The sequence below is a fragment of the Tachypleus tridentatus genome, chromosome 13 (assembly GCF_004210375.1).
Source record: "Tachypleus tridentatus isolate NWPU-2018 chromosome 13, ASM421037v1, whole genome shotgun sequence".
Taxonomy (NCBI): domain Eukaryota; kingdom Metazoa; phylum Arthropoda; class Merostomata; order Xiphosura; family Limulidae; genus Tachypleus; species Tachypleus tridentatus.
The window spans coordinates 34,147,790-34,166,176 of NC_134837.1; the positions used below are offsets into that span (position 1 = coordinate 34,147,790).

An 18,387-nucleotide genomic window follows, 5' to 3' on the forward strand; every position below is an offset into this window, starting at 1 on the left:
ACACATACACAGTTTGTTTTCAGGCTTTATAGAAACAACGTTTTTTTTCCTTTTCGTGTATTTGTCCTGAGTTTCAGATGGGCAGGTTACGTCAGTTTTGTAGTACTCTGGTGTTTAATAGCTCACGCAAAAGAATCGTTTGCTCTCACCTGAAATTATTCATCAGGTTTTGTTAAACATAGAGCTCGCGTAATTCACTCCTCCCTCCTGAAGAGGGACTGCCTGAACACAAAAAAGTACCATTTCATCTTATTACCAATTCATTGTTGTTGTTGTTTTTTTTACTTAAGCCCTCATTCCTGTTAGTTCTGTATGCAAAAATAGCAATTACTTCAAGAAACAAGTTCATTATGCATAGAACATTTACTCTTAGAATATTTACATGTACACTAAATCTAGACTGCGTTAATTAATATGCTCACTGTGATAATAAAGTACCGAGATTTCCCAAACTTAAAATACTTGGCAATCTGTTTCTTATTACGAAGGCTTAACAATTTGTTACTCGTAGATATAAAGCTTATAACTTGCCACTGTTTTGTTCAAATAGGGCCCGGCATGGCCTAACGCGTTAAGGCGTGCGCTTCGTAATCTGAGGGTCGCGGGTTCGAAACCCCGTCGCACCACCATGCTCGCCTTCCCAGCCGTGGGGGCGTTATAATGTGACGATCAATATCACTATTCGTTGGTAATAGAGTAGCCCACGAGTTGGCGGTGGGTGGTGATGACTAGCTGCCTTCCCTCTAGTCTTACACTGCTAAATTAGGGACGGCTAGCACAGAGAGCCCTCGAGTAGCTTTGTGCGAAATTCCAAAAAACAAACAAACAACAATTTGTTCACATAAAAGTCCTCTTTAAGGATAAATGAATGATTTGTTCAATAATTTAAAGAAGTAAAGCTATAGTGCTGTAATTTGGTACTTTCGTATGACTTAAAGTTGTTTTGTTAATAAGAAGAAAAGATATTCTTCTGAAGTGAGCTACGATTACATATATTCAGAAGTAGATTTCCGATAACTCTCGTATTGTTTATCATAGAAGAAATTAACGGAGAAAATTCCATATCGTTTGGATTTTTCAAGGTTATATATTTTTTAATCTATTATCTTCTATTTTTATCTTGAATAATTTTAAAAATTTCGTACCTTTTTATCTATTGAGACTCGTTTGGGTCAAGACATTGGATAGCAAAAGTCCATTAGAGTTCACTGTAGTAGGTGGCGCTTTCTCTTTAACATTTCCTCGTATTCGTTAAGTTTTTTTTCGAGAATACATCTCAAAGAAGAAACGTCTAAGTATTGATCTGGTGTAGAAGTGAGGAGAGAAAGAGTCTTAAAAACATCATTTTATATCTTAATTTGGGATTTTTTTCTTCTTTTCAAAAATCTTACACGCGATTTGTGAAAGTAGTACCACTCGTTTTCTAGGGCGGATTTTTCTGATCGATTGAGAGTTTTTAAACCGTCCTTCAGTCTGCAGGATTACAGTTATGTAGGTGCAAGTAATAACTTCCTTTTAATGTATTTTCTATTGATTTTCATGCAGAGTTGATTATTCTTACATCAAGATATGAAGAGTAGAGGACGAGCCCTCAGGCAATCAAAGTACCTTTGTAAGACGTCGCTAATGAAGGAAGCATTAATACATAAAAATTTAGTTGATTATCGTTTGAAATGGTCATTATTGCTTTAAAACAGGCAGAGACTGTACGATAGGTTAGGCTAAGTGTCGAATTGAACAAATCAACTATTTACATAATCAACAAGTAAAGACAGTAGCGATGTATCTCAATATATTCACGACTTGTAAAGAGTTAGTTAAGTATTCGGTTCATAATGATAATAAAAAAAGACTTCAGAAACTTTTCATTAGAAAAGTATAAAAATAAAACAATAAATATATTTGCTTGCAGAGCTATTTTATAAACATTGGTGTTCTATTTCTCAAAATTGTTTTGGAGCGTAGTATTTTTTCAGGCCCGGCTTGGCCAGGTGGGCTAAGGTGTTCGACTCGTATTCTGAGGGTCGCGGGTTCGAATCCCTGTCGCACCACCATGCTCGCGCTTTCAGCCGTGGGGGCGTTATAATGTGACGATCAATATCACTATTCGTTGGTAAAAGAGTAGCCCAAGAGTTGGCAGTGGGGGGTGATGACTAGCTGCCTTTCCTCTAGTCTTACACTGCTAAATTAGGGACGGCTAGCGCAGATAGCCCTCGTGTAGCTTTGCGCGAAATTCACAAAAAATAAACAAAATATTTTTTTTCCATTTAAACCATTATCAAGTACATTTTGTAATGATATTTTCTTACTTTATCCTTGGTAATAGTTTTACATCAAAACGTCCTCTTTCTTGGTGTTCTTGTTATTTTGGAATACTGGCGTTAGAGAGATTTCGTACTTCTAATCTGCGTGACTTGTTATGTAATTTGTTGTTATTGTTAGTCAGTTTATTTATGTGGTTGTCATTAATAGACTAGAGGGAAAGTAGATAGTCAACATCGCCCAACGCCAGCTCGTTACTACCTTTTACCAACGAATACTGGGATTGAATGAAACATTATCACGCCCTTACGGCTGAAAGAGCGATCATGTTCGAAAATGGAGATTCGATCCTGAGATTTTAAGTAGAGATCCCTAACCACCAGATCATGTCAGTTCAGTAACTGGAAAATCATATTGTTCATGTTTATTGTCAACTTTTACACTGAGAAGATCTTATAAGAATTAAAATGAACTATCGCTATAGAGCTCTAATATTAAGCCACTACCTTAGAACAGATATTAAACGGATTACAAAACGATAAGCCGGACGTTTTCGAAAGATAAACCATACATTCTCAGTGGTGGTTTGTGTGAATAATAATCTCCAAAAAATATCTTCATTTCGAAAATAGCAACTATAACATAAACCTCAAACAAAAATGTCTCAGTCCGCTATTGAAAATAATTCGATGCTTCAAATTCTGTTATGAAATACGTCTTAAGTATTTCACTACTGTATTTTACAAATTTTAAGGCGTTCGAATCGTAATATGAGGGTCGCAGGTTCAAATCCCCATCGCACTACAGATGCTCGCCCTTTCAGCCATGGGGGCGTTATAATGTTACAGTCAATCCCACTATTCGTTGGTAAAAGAGTAGCCCAACAGTTGGCGGTGGGTGATGATGACTAGCTGTCTTCCCTCTAGTCTTACATTGCTAAATTAGGGACGGCTAGTGCACATAGCCCTCGAATAATTTTGCACGAAATTCAAACATAAACAAGCATTACTAATTTTATTTTTATAGTTCTAGATAAAAATATTATTAAATCAGGGAATAACGCTGGTCTTTTACGGTTATGCTTATCTGTTATAGAACACTCGCCGCCTGAAGCGTCTACTCTTAACATAATGGTGGAACTGACTGTCACTTTTACAGTACGTATACACACACAGCTGTCTTATTACCCGTTTTTTGAATTTAAAAGGAGTTAACCAATTACAGAAGAAATACACTAATATTTTTAACACGTTAACTACACGAAAAAAACCTAAATTGTATGTAGTATATTTTAACTTTGTACAGTTTCAAGATAATGCTTTTTAACTCAATGACTTTGTAAGTGTTATCAAAACATCAAAAAATTTGTTTGTAATTAAGCCTAAAGCTATACAATGGGCTATCTATGTTTTGGCCACCATGCGTATCGAAACCCGGTTTCCAGCGTTGTAAGTTAGCAAACATATCGCTGTAAGTATATTTTTCTGTAGTCTTCCTTTTTACTTTTAATTATCTGCAAACTGAAAAACAAACTTTATGAAGTTTTCATAGATATCCACACACGTTTTAATATTTACAATTTATTATTATATAAAAGTTCATTTTAATATTTTTTATCATTGTATTTGTATGTTTAGTGTCTTATACGTACTTAGTCTCGATTTACAGTAAATTCACTCTTTTATTATTACTTCTTCGGCATATACTGAAAATAAAAACCGAAAAATTTCATTATTATTGCTTTTACGTTTTCCAATCAAATACATGTATCCGTGTCCGCCAATACTAAGGTTTATAGACCTAAGTGGTTAGAAAGAGAATATCGCGTCTAAAGGATGCCGCCTCACGCTGATTGGCTACCTCAGGGGAGGGGAAGGGAGAGGATGTGATGTAATCAAAGATTATGAGGTCATAAAACCATTTTTGGCGCCATTGGACGCAACGTATATGTGTGTGGCGTCATCAAAGATAACGATGACATAGTTCCAAGTTTTGTCACCAGGCGTCATGACAAGCGGCCATGATGCTAAAAGTTGTCACTAGAGGATAGGTCGTTGTGGTTGCTTTGCTTGGTGGCAATGACTCATCCTTTCGATAATTAATTACGTTGGAGCAGCAACTTGACCCCAACGACGTGCTCTCTAGTGACAGTTTTTGGAAGTATGGCCTTGTCGTCTTTGATGACATCATTCCCTTTTCTGAGGCACCAATCAGCGTGAAGCGGCATCCTTTGGGTGTGATTCTCCTTCCCTCACTACCGATCCAGTATACTTCGAATTACAAGAAACCGGCATTGTATTATTGTAGATCTTTTGATCTGAAACTGTAATTTATAAACAAATATTCTAATTTTAAGAAATGTAAGTGTACAATGATCTGAGTTGCTGGAAGATGACAACTTTAAGATTTCTTATCTGTGCTTTTAATAAATCCTGTATTTTTGTTCATAGATCATATTAAGGTAGATACACCTAATATGTTTAACAAGTGTACATTTTTCCCTTCCACCTAAACTTTCGGTCACTGATGTTGCCAAAAATCCTTCTGAATTAAGATCTGTAGTGTCTATTTTGTAAAGTAGTCTTGAATTTGATCCGATACATGATCTGTAGTGTCTATTTTGTAAAGTAGTCTTGACGTTGATCCGATACATGATCTGTAGTGTCTATTTTGTAAAGTAGTCTTGACGTTGATCCGATACATGATCTGTAGTGTCTATTTTGTAAAGTAGTCTTGACTTTGATCCGATACATGATCTGTAGTGTCTATTTTGTAAAGTAGTCTTGACTTTGATCCGATACATGATCTGTAGTGTCTATTTTGTAAAGTAGTCTTGACGTTGATCCGATACATGATCTGTAGTGTCTATTTTGTAAAGTAGTCTTGACTTTGATCCGATACATTTAAAAAAAAAAAAAACGTTTTATAAACGAAAGACTTTTGAAAAGACAATAAGACATTATTAGTCTCTTCAGTCATAACTTCAGATAAGACAAAACCCTAATACCAACATAAATATCTTGTGGTTGACGATTTTGTTAGTCTACTGTGTGTCACATACGGGTCATTTGTACCACTAAAATCAAATTACAAAATTAAAAGTTGCAGGCATCTGCAACAATTAAGTTAACAAGATACTAAAACGATGTTTCAAAAGAACGAAAGAGAATCAAATCAACCCTTAGATATTGGTTTAGCCCATAGGTTACTGGCTTGTTTTACATTGTTCCTCACCGGATGGTTAGGGGTCCACTTATTACATCGTATTTAAAAATTTTATAAATTACCTATTACAACACTGACCTAATCGACTGACAAAAATTGAGTGAAATCAGTTATTGTCCAGCTAAAATATATAAATAATTCTAGCCTAATTAGAGAGACTAATTGGAGTATTGATGACACTTCTTTTAATTTGTTTATGTGATTAACATGATGTTAGAGGTCGTGTAATCGAAAAATCGCTCCACCTGATCAATTCTGTAGTGAGATACGCATCGCTTAGCAGTGTTAAGACACGCAGACGGCTTTTGATTGCATGTTGGGCCTCATTAGTTTTGTTGTCTGGTAACTCAACAATAGGCTTGTGAGTTTACATCACTGAAGTGCGATCTCTCGGTTGCGCTTAAACAAAAACCAAACAATATACATCTTATTCATGCAACCATATTGTAAGAAGAACACCTATCTACGAAAGAATAACATGCTCTATTCACTTATAAAGAGATTGACATGGCCTGATGGTTAATACACTCGACTCGCCATCTGTAGGTCACAGGTTCATGTCCACGTTCCAATCATTCTTGCTTTGTTTAGTCGTGAGGATGTTATTATCTTATGATCGATCCTAGTCTTCGTTCGTAAAACATTAGGACAGGAGTTGGCGATGGGTGGTGTTGAATAGCTCCTTCCTTCTAGTCTATCACTGCTACATTAGAGACGGTTAACGCTGATATTTTACAAGTACATTTGCAGGAAATAAAAAAATCATCATGAAACAAACAAACCCGAGTACGTTACAGGTCCCTTCATCATGTGTGTTCTTCATAATATATTTAGTATATAAAGACAACGTTTTTCCCGCACATGTTTCAATACTCCAATCACTCAAAAATCCACATGAGTTGCATTCGATTACTTGACTCGTGTATCTTTGTATGGAATAGCATGAACAATCGTTTCATTCTCCAACTGTTTGAGTATGCGATGATTGGATGGATAAGTAGTGGAAGTAATTTATGCACACGTGGCTTGTGTCGCATTTCTGGACGGATATCCTCCTTTAAAATTGCGTTAAATACATTTAACTATTTCCTTGGGCACGTAGACGGCGTCTGTTGTTAACTTTTGCTTTCGTAAAATTTCATCTTGACTGAAATACGACTTGTATCAGGTCTCTTTCTGAATGGTCCTAGTATTCCAAGTTGATCCTTATTGCTCTGTTTTCTAGTACATTTCAGTAAAAGGAATAACCTTGATTCGGATTTGTTTTAAATTCCTGATCTTTTTGTTATGTGATTACGAAATATTTCTGTCGGAAAGGACTGTCACATACCATTCCTGAAACTGATCAGTTTTTATTGATATCACACTACCTACGTAACGCCAAATAATATCAAAATATAGTTCAAATTCTTTCCGTTCAACCGCGACTTTATACCGCCTGTGAATGTTACGTCATTTGTTGATTTGCATATTCAAATTTATTTAAGTATAACGCGCTCGATCTTCTGTATTCAAAATTTCAAATAGATATTAAGATATATCGCACGTAAATATGATTATTGATTTTTAAGATTATGTAATATAGGCCTAAAGAAAAATATGGCCCTTCAGTGGCTCAGCGATATGTCTGCAGACTTACAACGCTAAAAACCGGGTTTTGATACCTGTGGTGGGCAGAGCACAGATAGCCCATTGTGTAGCTTTGTACTTAGTTCAAAAAAAAACAACAACAGAACAATATGTCGTACTTCGCTAAAACGTTAATTTAAAAATAAGAGAATATATGTCTTTTGTTACAGCAAAACCACATTGGGCTATCTGCTGTATCCCCCCCGACGAGAATTGAACCCTGACTTTACAATCGAATAAGTGAATGATTTTCAAATAATAGTGATGCTCAGCAGTTTCATTGATTTTACTTTTAAATTATGTTTGTAAACTGTTTAAGGAACAGTAACTGCAACTTTTGATTACATTAGCATAACTTAAAGAAAGTAAGAAAATAACTACCTACAATTTTAAAATTTTGTTTTTTGTCTGAGTTTCCTTTATTATAAAAACGTGCGTTAGTAGGGAAAAAGGAAATGACGAAACATAGTATAAAGTGAAAACATTACAAATCTCTAATATTTTGAGTCGCATCGTGTGCTTTTTGAGTAATTTTCACACGCAGTTCTAGAAAGACATTTCCAAAGAGAAGAAAGCATACACTGAACTGCATATAGAGTATTTCATTCCTTTTGAAACTCGTGGAATGAGTTACCTGAAATGTATTGAACATATTTTCAGCTGTGTATAACTCCGAATATTACGAATCAAGTTAACTGTTGTACCAAGAAAGGCAGTTTTTTTCATTTATAAAGTAACATCCCAGATGATATTCAATTTGTTTAACATAAAATATTGTACGCGTCGCCAAAAAAATTACACATTTCAAAATTAAAACTGAATTTCTGCGTCTCGTTTAAAGGTTTAAGAAAAATAAACTCGATTCATTTTCCTTCGTTGTATTATTTTTCTTCCACGTGCATAATTGTCGTCGTATATTATTTTGCACATTTGAAAAGCTTTGTTTGTTTGTTGATTTTACGCAAAGCTACACAAGGGCTATCTAACTAGCCGTTCTTAATTTAGCAGTGTAGCATTAGAGAAAAGGCAGCTAGTCATCACCACCCATCGCCAACTCTTGGGATATTCTTTTACCAACGAATAGTGAAATTGACCGCACATTATAACGCCCTCACGGCTGAAAGTGCGAACATGGTTAGTCTGACGGAGATTCGAACCCGCGACCCTCGAATTGCTAGTGAAGTGCTTTAACCACCTGGCCATGCCAGGCCCGAAAAGCTTTGTGTAATCTATTTCTCGTTTATAACACAGGCGTCGGAAGCGAAATTTGCGTTTCAGAAGAGAGGGGGCGGAATGTTGGTAGTTTGAAATAAAGGAGTTGGGGAACATACTTTTTCCAAACATTGTTTACAACCGTCGTGGTCATTTGGTCTATTTTGATGCGGGGGTCAATACAAAGATAAATGAATGAGAAAGTCTTTACTAAAGTCCGTAGTCTTTACTTCATTGTCCTTGTCTTTTAAACTCTTTAACTCCAGTTGTTATATTCATTCTATAGTCTTTCTCTCTGTATAATAAATAATTATTTTGGACCTATAACTCATTTTCGACTTGTGGATGTAATAGAAGCACAGAAAGTTATAGGGGTGACGAAATTGGTAGCTCCACTCTTGTAATGAAGATGGGATTCTGTCTTTCCATTTACGATTATCAACGTAGACATAAATGTTTTCTGTAAATACACGTTTTTATACGTGTATATACTACTAATCTATATGTGTAACGTAGTAACGTAGTGCAATGTAATATTATTTATCTCTAATATATATATGTTTTCATCCTCTTTATTATGACGTCACTTTAAAATTATACAAGTTGTGTGCTGTAGTTTTATTATATCACTCTGTACCCCTTTCTTTAAAAAATGAAATCATATGAACTGTAATTTTACTATGCTCTCCAGGCATGTCTTATAAATTTGCGTTTGGTACATAAGCCAAGTATCTGCATTAATTGCCGCCTGTGTCACAAGGTAACCTAATTCTTTTCCTTGAAATCGTGTTGCTTTTCCTTGTTATTTTTTCTCTGACAAGTTTTCATCTGATCATTTCTAAAGGTTTCCTGGGTGCGTCAGAAAGATCTCCACATACTGACCGTTGGTCGTTATACATACACCAGTGACCAGAGGTTCAAATCTCTTCACCTGGACGACACTGAAGACTGGACGCTCAAGATTCTGTACACCCAGAAGAAAGACGCTGGGGTTTACGAATGTCAAGTCAGCTCTGAACCGAAGATTAGTCTACCTATACGTTTAAACGTTGTCGGTAAGTCCACAAGTTGAATGGCAGCTACTGCCCCTTATTTGATATAAAAACACAAATACAGAAAGAGCTTGATGTTTTTTTGTCACAAAGTGTGCCCATTTTTCAACTCAAGATATTAACGAAGCTGATTCGAGTTTTATTTTACTATTTCTGAATTCCTTTGTGTGTTGTAGTTAAACAACGTCGTTATATTTTATTCAGAGTTGTCATTATAAACTAAGTCGTCGCAAAATGCGCTGTACAGGAATTTCTAACTACACAAAATGTTGTCATTAAAGTGCAACATTGTAATTCTTTTACTGGTTTTTTTTATTTTATTTTAATATGACAACACGCTTTAACGTGCATTTTCCTTTAAACATTTATAAAGTTAAAAGCTTTTTATCCGTACTAAGAAACATCGTTAATAGACGTAATTCTTTGCTTTGCGTAACGTAAATGTTAGAGTGCAATTGCTATTTTTGCAGCCGGATTCTTCTTACATGCGAGTCCTTTTAAATACTATATCCATTGGAAGTTTGAAATTTAATTACATAAGCCAACAAATTGTGTTACTTATTGTGTTAAAAAAGTATTTTGATAGGTTAATAAATCCCTCATTTGGGTTAAAGAAATTAAGAATCCGATAAAATATCTCATAAACTATGTCGTCGTTTTCTTGTACTTCTACCAGACTTATAAGAAATTTTATTATTCAAATGAACATGTAGAAGACAAATCACCTTAATATATCATGAGATATTCCTGTAGTAACGAGTAGGTCTTTTATTTTCCTTTAATCCACTGTGAAATAATATTACTATATAGAACATGACGCAGAGTGTCATTAAACCTGCCTATTATTAAAGTAAAAGTTCAAACAAGTTTTGTAGAAGTAATAAACATTTAAAGTACTTTTATCTAATAAACTATATACAAATTTATCAAATATTTTATACGATTTTTTTATGCTCTACAATAAATATTGAGGTCAAATTTTAATAATTTATCAGACTTTTAAGGTGTTAAATCTCCTTTAATGTGTTGAATGAGTCTCACGTTCTGTTAATTAGGAACATAAAATGTATTCAACTGTAGTATTATTAGTTATCTATTATATAACTCCAGTATAAAACACAAAACTATTTGGTTGTCAAAAGTGTCAGGTCTAATTACGTAATAGATCCCATGGAACAATGTTCATTAGGCTGTAGAAGTGATTAACGTTGGTTTGTTAGGCCTAAATTGTGATACATCTTATCATTGTAGTGACACGAGTGTTAGATCACTCTTTAAATTTCTAAATGGGCGATCCTTATTTACCAACGAGATGGGAGTTGGAAGGACTGGGGGCTCAAGCTTTACTTTACGAGATTTGAGAAGGGCTTTATTTCATTTCTGGAGAATTAGGATGACATCATCTTTAATGCAAAGGGTGTGAGAGGCATTTTAATGGGATAGATTTGAGGGGGAAGGAAGGTAATGAAATTCAGGTCTCTTAATATGTCTACTAATGAATCGAATCACTTGTATTTATTTGGATTATAACTTGCAATGCCTACTGGCGATTGCGAACCATTCCAGTTAACATGAAACTGTCATAAAATTACAACATTTCCGGTTGCCATGATCTGACGTGCTCTATAATTACATTATCCAAAATAAAGATTAAAGAGTGCTGACAATAGGGTTCTGTAAACAACCAAAGAATACCTATTATCATGTAAATGACCTTTCACAGCAGTCATATTAATAATTGTTGATATCCTTGCTTAACAGTAAACAGTATAACAGTTTTTCTTTCATAGTTCGAATATAAATTCACCTCCGTAAAATTCATTTTCATACAAAAATATGCAAAAACAGCATTAATTAATAAATAGTTTAATAAATGCAATTACAGCACATTGAATTTTGTGTTATTTTGACTGACTGCAGTTAAATCATCACGACATCTGTGTCTGGTTGATTGCGAACACCTCCTGTTTTATACAGGTGAACTAGTTTCTTGAAGTAGCAACTGCATGTTAAAAGATAAGTAACACCTGTCGAAAACTGACTTTAAAAAATGAGATATGAGATATAAAATATGTTTTAACAACTAGCAGTACATAAATGTACGTCTCGTAAAGTAAGAAATATAAACTCAAAGGTCTAAAATGTTCGTTTTCATAAGAAAATAACTCGAGATCTTCGCCACGTTTTAACAGAACATTAACGATGTAATTAAACTGACTGAAACCAGGGGTAAAATTCCCAAACGAAAAAGTAGAGTTACACAGCTGGGTGAAGTGTACCTGTTTTTTAGAAAGAAAATAAATCTACGTATAAACATAAAATTAGTTCCCTACTACCGCCTTAAAAAATAAATTCCGGTACTCATTACCAGTAAATACCGGCAGAATTTCACCCCTCACTAAAACTATATCAGCCTCATACCTTTGTTTCTGAGAAATAAGAGCTACAAACCATGAAGGTACCACTAACATGTTTTATACACTCAAACCATGAACGATGAACATGTTTACACAAAAGAGCATTTAACATGAAGAAGGAAGGACACATCATGACGTCCGAAAGGTTGTAAACAAATAAAACGTAGAAGCTGTCCACAAAAGAGAAAAGAATTCCTCAAATTCCAGACACTTGATATACACAAATATCAAGTGCTCTTCATAAAGTGTGTAATAAACATTTATGATTGTATGACAGATTAGTGAAGGACAAACAGTCCATCATATTGATTATTAGAGTTTTAGGTTTTGTTTGTAGATGTGTATTTTTGATAATGCTGTTGCGACTACTCTTATATTTTAAACTCCGTATAATACCAGGCTCTTTGCTATCACGTTCCTCTGTAAGTTGTAAAACTTGAAAAATACTACGAAATAAAGGTCGGAAAATGTGTGGAACAGAGTTTTCAGGTTGAATGGGCCTCACTTTTGATATACGAAACTGGGAGTACTAGACAGGGTAGGACTGGTTGTGGTGTGATGGATTTGAGTTTGAAGGGACATAATTATGGTGTGTTGGATTTTAGAGGTGTTATGGTGGCTGCTCCTTAATAGAGTTTCACACCTTTTCCCTGGTAAATAATGGTAATTTAATTTCATTAAAGTTACTGGTCAGTTCTTAATCAACCAATTATAGATAATTTAGTGTCAGGTTCTATAATTATAGATAATGTAGTGTTAGGTTCTCATTATTTAACCTCGGATGTTGTTATTTTCTCATTAATTGTTTGTTTGTTTTGAATTTCGCGCAAAGCTACACGAGGGATATCTACGCTAGCCGTCCCTAATTTAAAAGTGTAAGGGCGAGCATGTTTGGCGTGATGGGGATTCAAACCCGCGACCCTCGTATTGATTTTCAAGGAATAAAGAATCTGTCACAGTATGAAACAAGCTTTTTATGCGTTTTATAAGTAGATTATGTTCTATCGTTTCTTTGATATAAGTCTGATTAACACTATGGACTGAATTGTTTAATATATCTAATATTCTTTATTTTTATAATTTTATATATTTTTTTCATAGTTGTGTTTCATTATGAGAATTATGTAGTATTCTTAGCTTCGTATATGTATTTAGGACTAACCTAAATCTTTTTTAACTAGTGATATTATTGGGATCACGTCCAAGAGTATCGCTACCCGCGAAGCTATTCAACTGATGAGTCATTGCATCCTAACTTTTACAAGCAAGAATGGTATATTATATCTAGTAATTGGTTAATTTTTTAGTTCTGATCTATATAGGTAGCTTACTTTGATCAAAACTTAACGAAAAAAAGATATAATTACATTTTAACTGAAATTACCAAAATTAACAGTTACCCGACATACTGACGAGCCTTAATTGTGACTTAGTTGAGATCATGGGACCCAAATGCGACCTTAAGGTCTGAGACTCAATTGTAACTTGGTTTAGATTATGAGATCTAACTCATGACTTCAGCTAAAGGGAAGGCCCGGCATGGCCAGATGGTTAAGGCACTCGACTCGTTATCCGAGGGTCGTTCATTCGAATCACCGTCACACCAAATATTCTCGCCCTCTCAGTCGTGGGGGCGTTATAATCTGACGGTTAATCTCACTTTTCTTTTGTAAAAGAGTAGCCCAAGAGTTGACGGTGGGTGGTGATGACTAGCTGCCTTCCCTCTAAACTTACACTGTTAATAGACTTTATAAGTCTGTAATTTTGTAAAGTACATTGTTGTCATGTTTTTCAAGATTTGGTTTGTTTTGAATATCTACGTCAATCGTCCCTTATTTAACAGAGGGAAGGCAGCTTTAGAATTTAGAACAGAATTTAGAAATAATACAAAAAACTGAAGTAAATTCATACAACATATAGTAAAAATGTGATACTTTAGTTAAAACATTAATGTAACTTCGTAGGGTATATATATATATATATATACAATAAAAACACAATACTTTAATTAGAATAATCAAGTTAAGTGCAATAACGAGAAAAACAATTTATTAATTATACTATGGGCTATGCTTATCACAGTTCATCTGATTTTAGTGATTTCTTATGCTCTTAGTCAATTTATCGAACAGGCAGCCAAGAGTGAAACAGTTCATCATCTGGTTAACATACGATTGGTTACTTTCGATCAAGTTAAGTTGAATAAAAGTAAGTTAATACTGTAGATCTCATATTAACCAACTGATCAGCTCAATCAACACACTTTACAAATACGTTAAGTTTCACCCGTTTTTTTTATTATTACTGGCTTTAATTAAACATAAAATAATTTTGTTTAACAATTACACATTTTATAGCATTTAGACTTAAATTTTGATAGAAACAACTATGTATTCTTAGATAATAGTAGGCATTTGAAATTTGTTGTTGTTGTTTTATGTTATTATACAAAACAGTTGCATATCGTAATAGAGATGGACAGTTTTGTTTCGGCTTAAACTTTAAACATAATTGTTTAGTTTCATAAACCTGGAGAGGGGGGGCTTTGAATAACACCTGCCATGAATATCCCATGAAAAATAACGTTAAGAATCTGGTTTCGATACTCGTAATAGGCCCTCAGGCTTACCAATGAACCACCGAGAGGCCAAATACAAGCAAAAGATGACTTTATCTCTCGAAAGGAAAATAAACATAATTTCAATTAATTTATGTAAGATAATAACTCTAAAATGAAACAAATAAAAGTAGTTGTGGTTATAGTTTTATATTTCAAACACCTCATCTGTCTGTTTGTTTGTATTTGAGCAAAGCCACATTAGGTTATCTGTTATGTCCAACGTATTTAATCGAACTTCGGATTTAAACGTCGTAAGTCCTTAAACTTACCGCTGGTCCACCAAAAAACCAAGCTGCTTGTTAAATATTGATTTAGATACAGATTAACTTCTGTTTTAATTTGATTCTGCAACAGTAAAGTAGGAACACGGGGGCTCTGTCCCCCAATCATTTTAGTGGGAGGCAACATTTTTGTATTTCAGAGCGAAAAGAAGAGAAAAAGTGTTGTGTTGAAGCCCATGCCACTTGCCAGCGTCAGCCCACGCCTTGTGGCTTCAGGTAAACGTATTGTAGGGCATGTCACACCCAACCACTGCCCTCCCCCCAACATTCTACTTCACTATGTGACTAAACATGTTGCTTCACAATAGTTAGTGCTGTAAAACGTCTGTTTGCCAGGTTAAACTTTGCATTACAAAAACGTTAAAGTTCGATAAGTCCATACTTCAAATAAACTACGATTAGACATCTCATTTCTACCCAGAATATTTTCCTGAATCTACACCCTTGTGTAAATTAATTGAAACAAGACGGAAAATTACGATTTTTTTCAATTTCTTGCGTTTTATTTCTGAGAATCCAAAAATTAATCACAAATTAATACATGATATGGTCGCCTTTATTTTTCAGAAGATCATTGATCTGCTTTGGTATCGAATCCACGAGTTTAATGCAATCTTTATTAATTTTTGGATCGATTATGGCCTCATTTAGCTTATCTTTCGTAGTACAGTCTTTTCCGCAAAGTCTTTCTTTACAAATCGCCCAAAGATTTTTAATAGGATTTAAGTCCGGAGAGTTTCCAGGCCAGTCCAGCACCTTTATTCGCGTTGTAGTCAAAAAATTCTTCACAAGTTTCGATGTGTGATACGGAGCTAGACCTTACTGAAAAATGCCAGATCCATCTGGAAATCTCTCTTTCAATTCTTTGCAAAACTTCGATGTACTGTGGTCCTCGCATCATACATTCTACGATATGTAAGCCTCCGAAACCATATTAGCTGAAAAAGCCACAAGACAATCCTTCAAGGAATATTTTACGAACTGATTGATGTGAGATTCTCGAAGTTTCTCACCTGGAGACCTACGAACATGCAGACTTCTTTGACCCTGTATGAAGAAATGAGTCTCGTCACTGAATAACACCTTTTTTCTTCATTAAGTTGATAAGAAGTTGTTTTTTGACTGGAATCTTTGCCCTTCTGGCGCAATTTCGAATGACGTAATATTCCTCAAAATTTCGTCATATATCCCAAACATAGATCGACCGTACTGCAAAACACAGCTAATGACGCCGTCTGAGTAAAAATATGACTATTAAAGGAAATCAGAGGGTCCAGCGAGCCTACACCGGCCGCCATGCTGAAAATATTGTAAAATGACCATTTGTTTCAATTAATTTGCACAAGGGTATACTTTCACAAGTGAACAATGGGTGTATATCATTTAAAACTAGATTATTTTTGAAGTTATTCAAAGTTATATCAATCACATTATTGTTAGTCAATTTTTATGAACAGTTTAATGTTTAGGTACTGTTTTTTGGAAACCATCATCAATACAGTTATTTAACCCTATTATTCACGGGTATTCTTCAAACGTTTAATAGCTTGGTGTTATGTTTCGTAATGGAGTAAACGACAAACAATGAAAGTTATAATTTATCTTCCTGTAAACTTGTAAAAATGAGGACAAGTACAGTGTTTCTGGTGCACTACCAGATAATTCATATATGTTACAAACACAACAGAGAAAGGTATTTCAATGATTACTACGCTAACGTCATATGAATTTTATTATTTTACAGCAAATAGCCGCGCCAATAACAAGTTATGACCAATACGATTTTTTGTTATGAAAGTGGCAGTCAAGGCCCGGCATGGCTAGGTGGATAAAGGCACTCGACTCGTAATCTGAGGGTCGCAGGTTCGAATTCCAGTCACACCAAACATGCTTTCCCTTTTAGTCGTGGGGGCGTTAGTTCGGTCAATCCCACTATTCGTTGGTAAAAGAATAGCCCAAGAGTTGGCGATAGTGGTGATGACTAGCTGCCTTCTCTCTAGTCTTACACTGCTAATTAGGAACGGCTAGCACAGATAGCCCTAGAGTAGCTTTACGCGAAATTTAAAGTGACGGTCAAATCTCATTATTCGATTAAAGTAGTTCACCAATTGGCGGTGGGTGGCACTAGCTGCCTTTCCTTTAGTCTATCATTTCTAGATTAAGAACAGCTAATGGAGGTAACCCTCAAATAACTGTCGTCGAAAACTTTAAGAATGATTAAACAAACAGTTTATGTTGTGTCTGTCGCTAACAATATATACTGATATACAGTAACAATATATACTGATATACAGTAACAATATATACTGATATACAGTAACAATATATACTGATATACAGTAACAATATATACTGATATACAGTAACAATATCATTGAAAAAAACTGAATTCATTTAACACCGAATAAGTTTAATTTTTCAAGGGGGTTTGCTCATGTTTCGTGAGTTTCACAAATATCGAGCTCTCTTTTGTACAAACACCTTGGCCAACGATGATCAAAACCTATTTAACCAATTCTCTCTGTAAACTACACACACACATATATATATTTATTTAAACGAGAACATTTCAAACGCACCACTCTAGACCAGTTACTGAACATCATATTGTCACCTCAGATGTTATTTCTCAGAAGTATTAATATTATACACTATGTAAAATAACATTAAAGAAAGTGACAATCGTATGAGTTCCATGTCAGTTAAAAATAAGAAAACAAGTCTCATTTATAAGTTCCGCTGAGGATAAGAAGGCCCCACACTCACACAGCGGCATGTCTAAGTTTTGATATTCGTGATGGACAGAGGGGGATAAGAAAGCCCCACACTCACACAGCGGCATGTCTGGGTTTTGATATTCGTGATGGACAGAGAGGGGATAAGAAAGCCCCACACTCACACAGCGGCATGTCTGGGTTTTGATATTCGTGATGGACAGAGGGGGATAAGAAGGCCCCACACTCACACAGCGGCATGTCTAGGTTTTGATATTCGTGATGGACAGAGGGGGATAAGAAGGCCCCACACTCGCACAGCGGCATGTCTGGATTTTGATATTCGTGATGGACATAGCACAGATATTCTTTTATACAGCTTTATAAGAAACAGTAACTAGGAGAGGAGATCCCGTGAATGTGAGAAAATAAGCCTCATTTGTAAGTTTTGTTTACGATAAGCAATAGTTAGTTAAGTCTTGCATATTCGTATTACCATTAAAACGAATTAAATACGTTTCTTGTAAAATTGAAGTTTATATAACTTGTGAAACGTGTTTCTTCAACGCCATTTTGTCTCATTTTCTTTCCTTGATTAGTTGTTATAGTACTCAGAATCTTCGCACAAAGCTACATAAAGGTTACCTTTACTAAGAGAGAAGGAAACTAGTAAACAACACCCGCCGCAAACTCTTGGGTTATTTTTTTAACTTAATAGTGGGATTTGACAATCACTTTTATGGCACACCCACAATCCCAAAGTGCCAAGCACGTTTTTGCGACAAAAGATCGCGAACTATGAATTATAATAATCACAATCCACGAATAGTTCCATTTCTATCATACTTTAACCATGTTGTATGTAAAAGGTTTGAAAAACGTATTGCATTCAATTCTGGTGGCATGTTACTTAAATTTATTTTTCGCTCAAATAGCCATCAAAATAATTTCACGTCATAAAATGTTTTATTTTTA

The 18,387-nt window shown here is 34.9% G+C and overlaps 1 protein-coding gene across 1 annotated transcript in view; it reads left to right on the forward strand.

Annotated features, from left to right (window-relative positions):
* The window catches only part of LOC143237340 (neural cell adhesion molecule 2-like), a 112,598-nt gene that overhangs the window by 77,144 nt on the left and 17,067 nt on the right, over positions 1-18,387 (forward strand). The window contains exon 3 of the mRNA XM_076476482.1: positions 9,173-9,383. Within this exon, the coding sequence (XP_076332597.1) occupies positions 9,173-9,383 (211 nt within the window). The remainder of the gene's footprint in view (positions 1-9,172; positions 9,384-18,387) is intronic.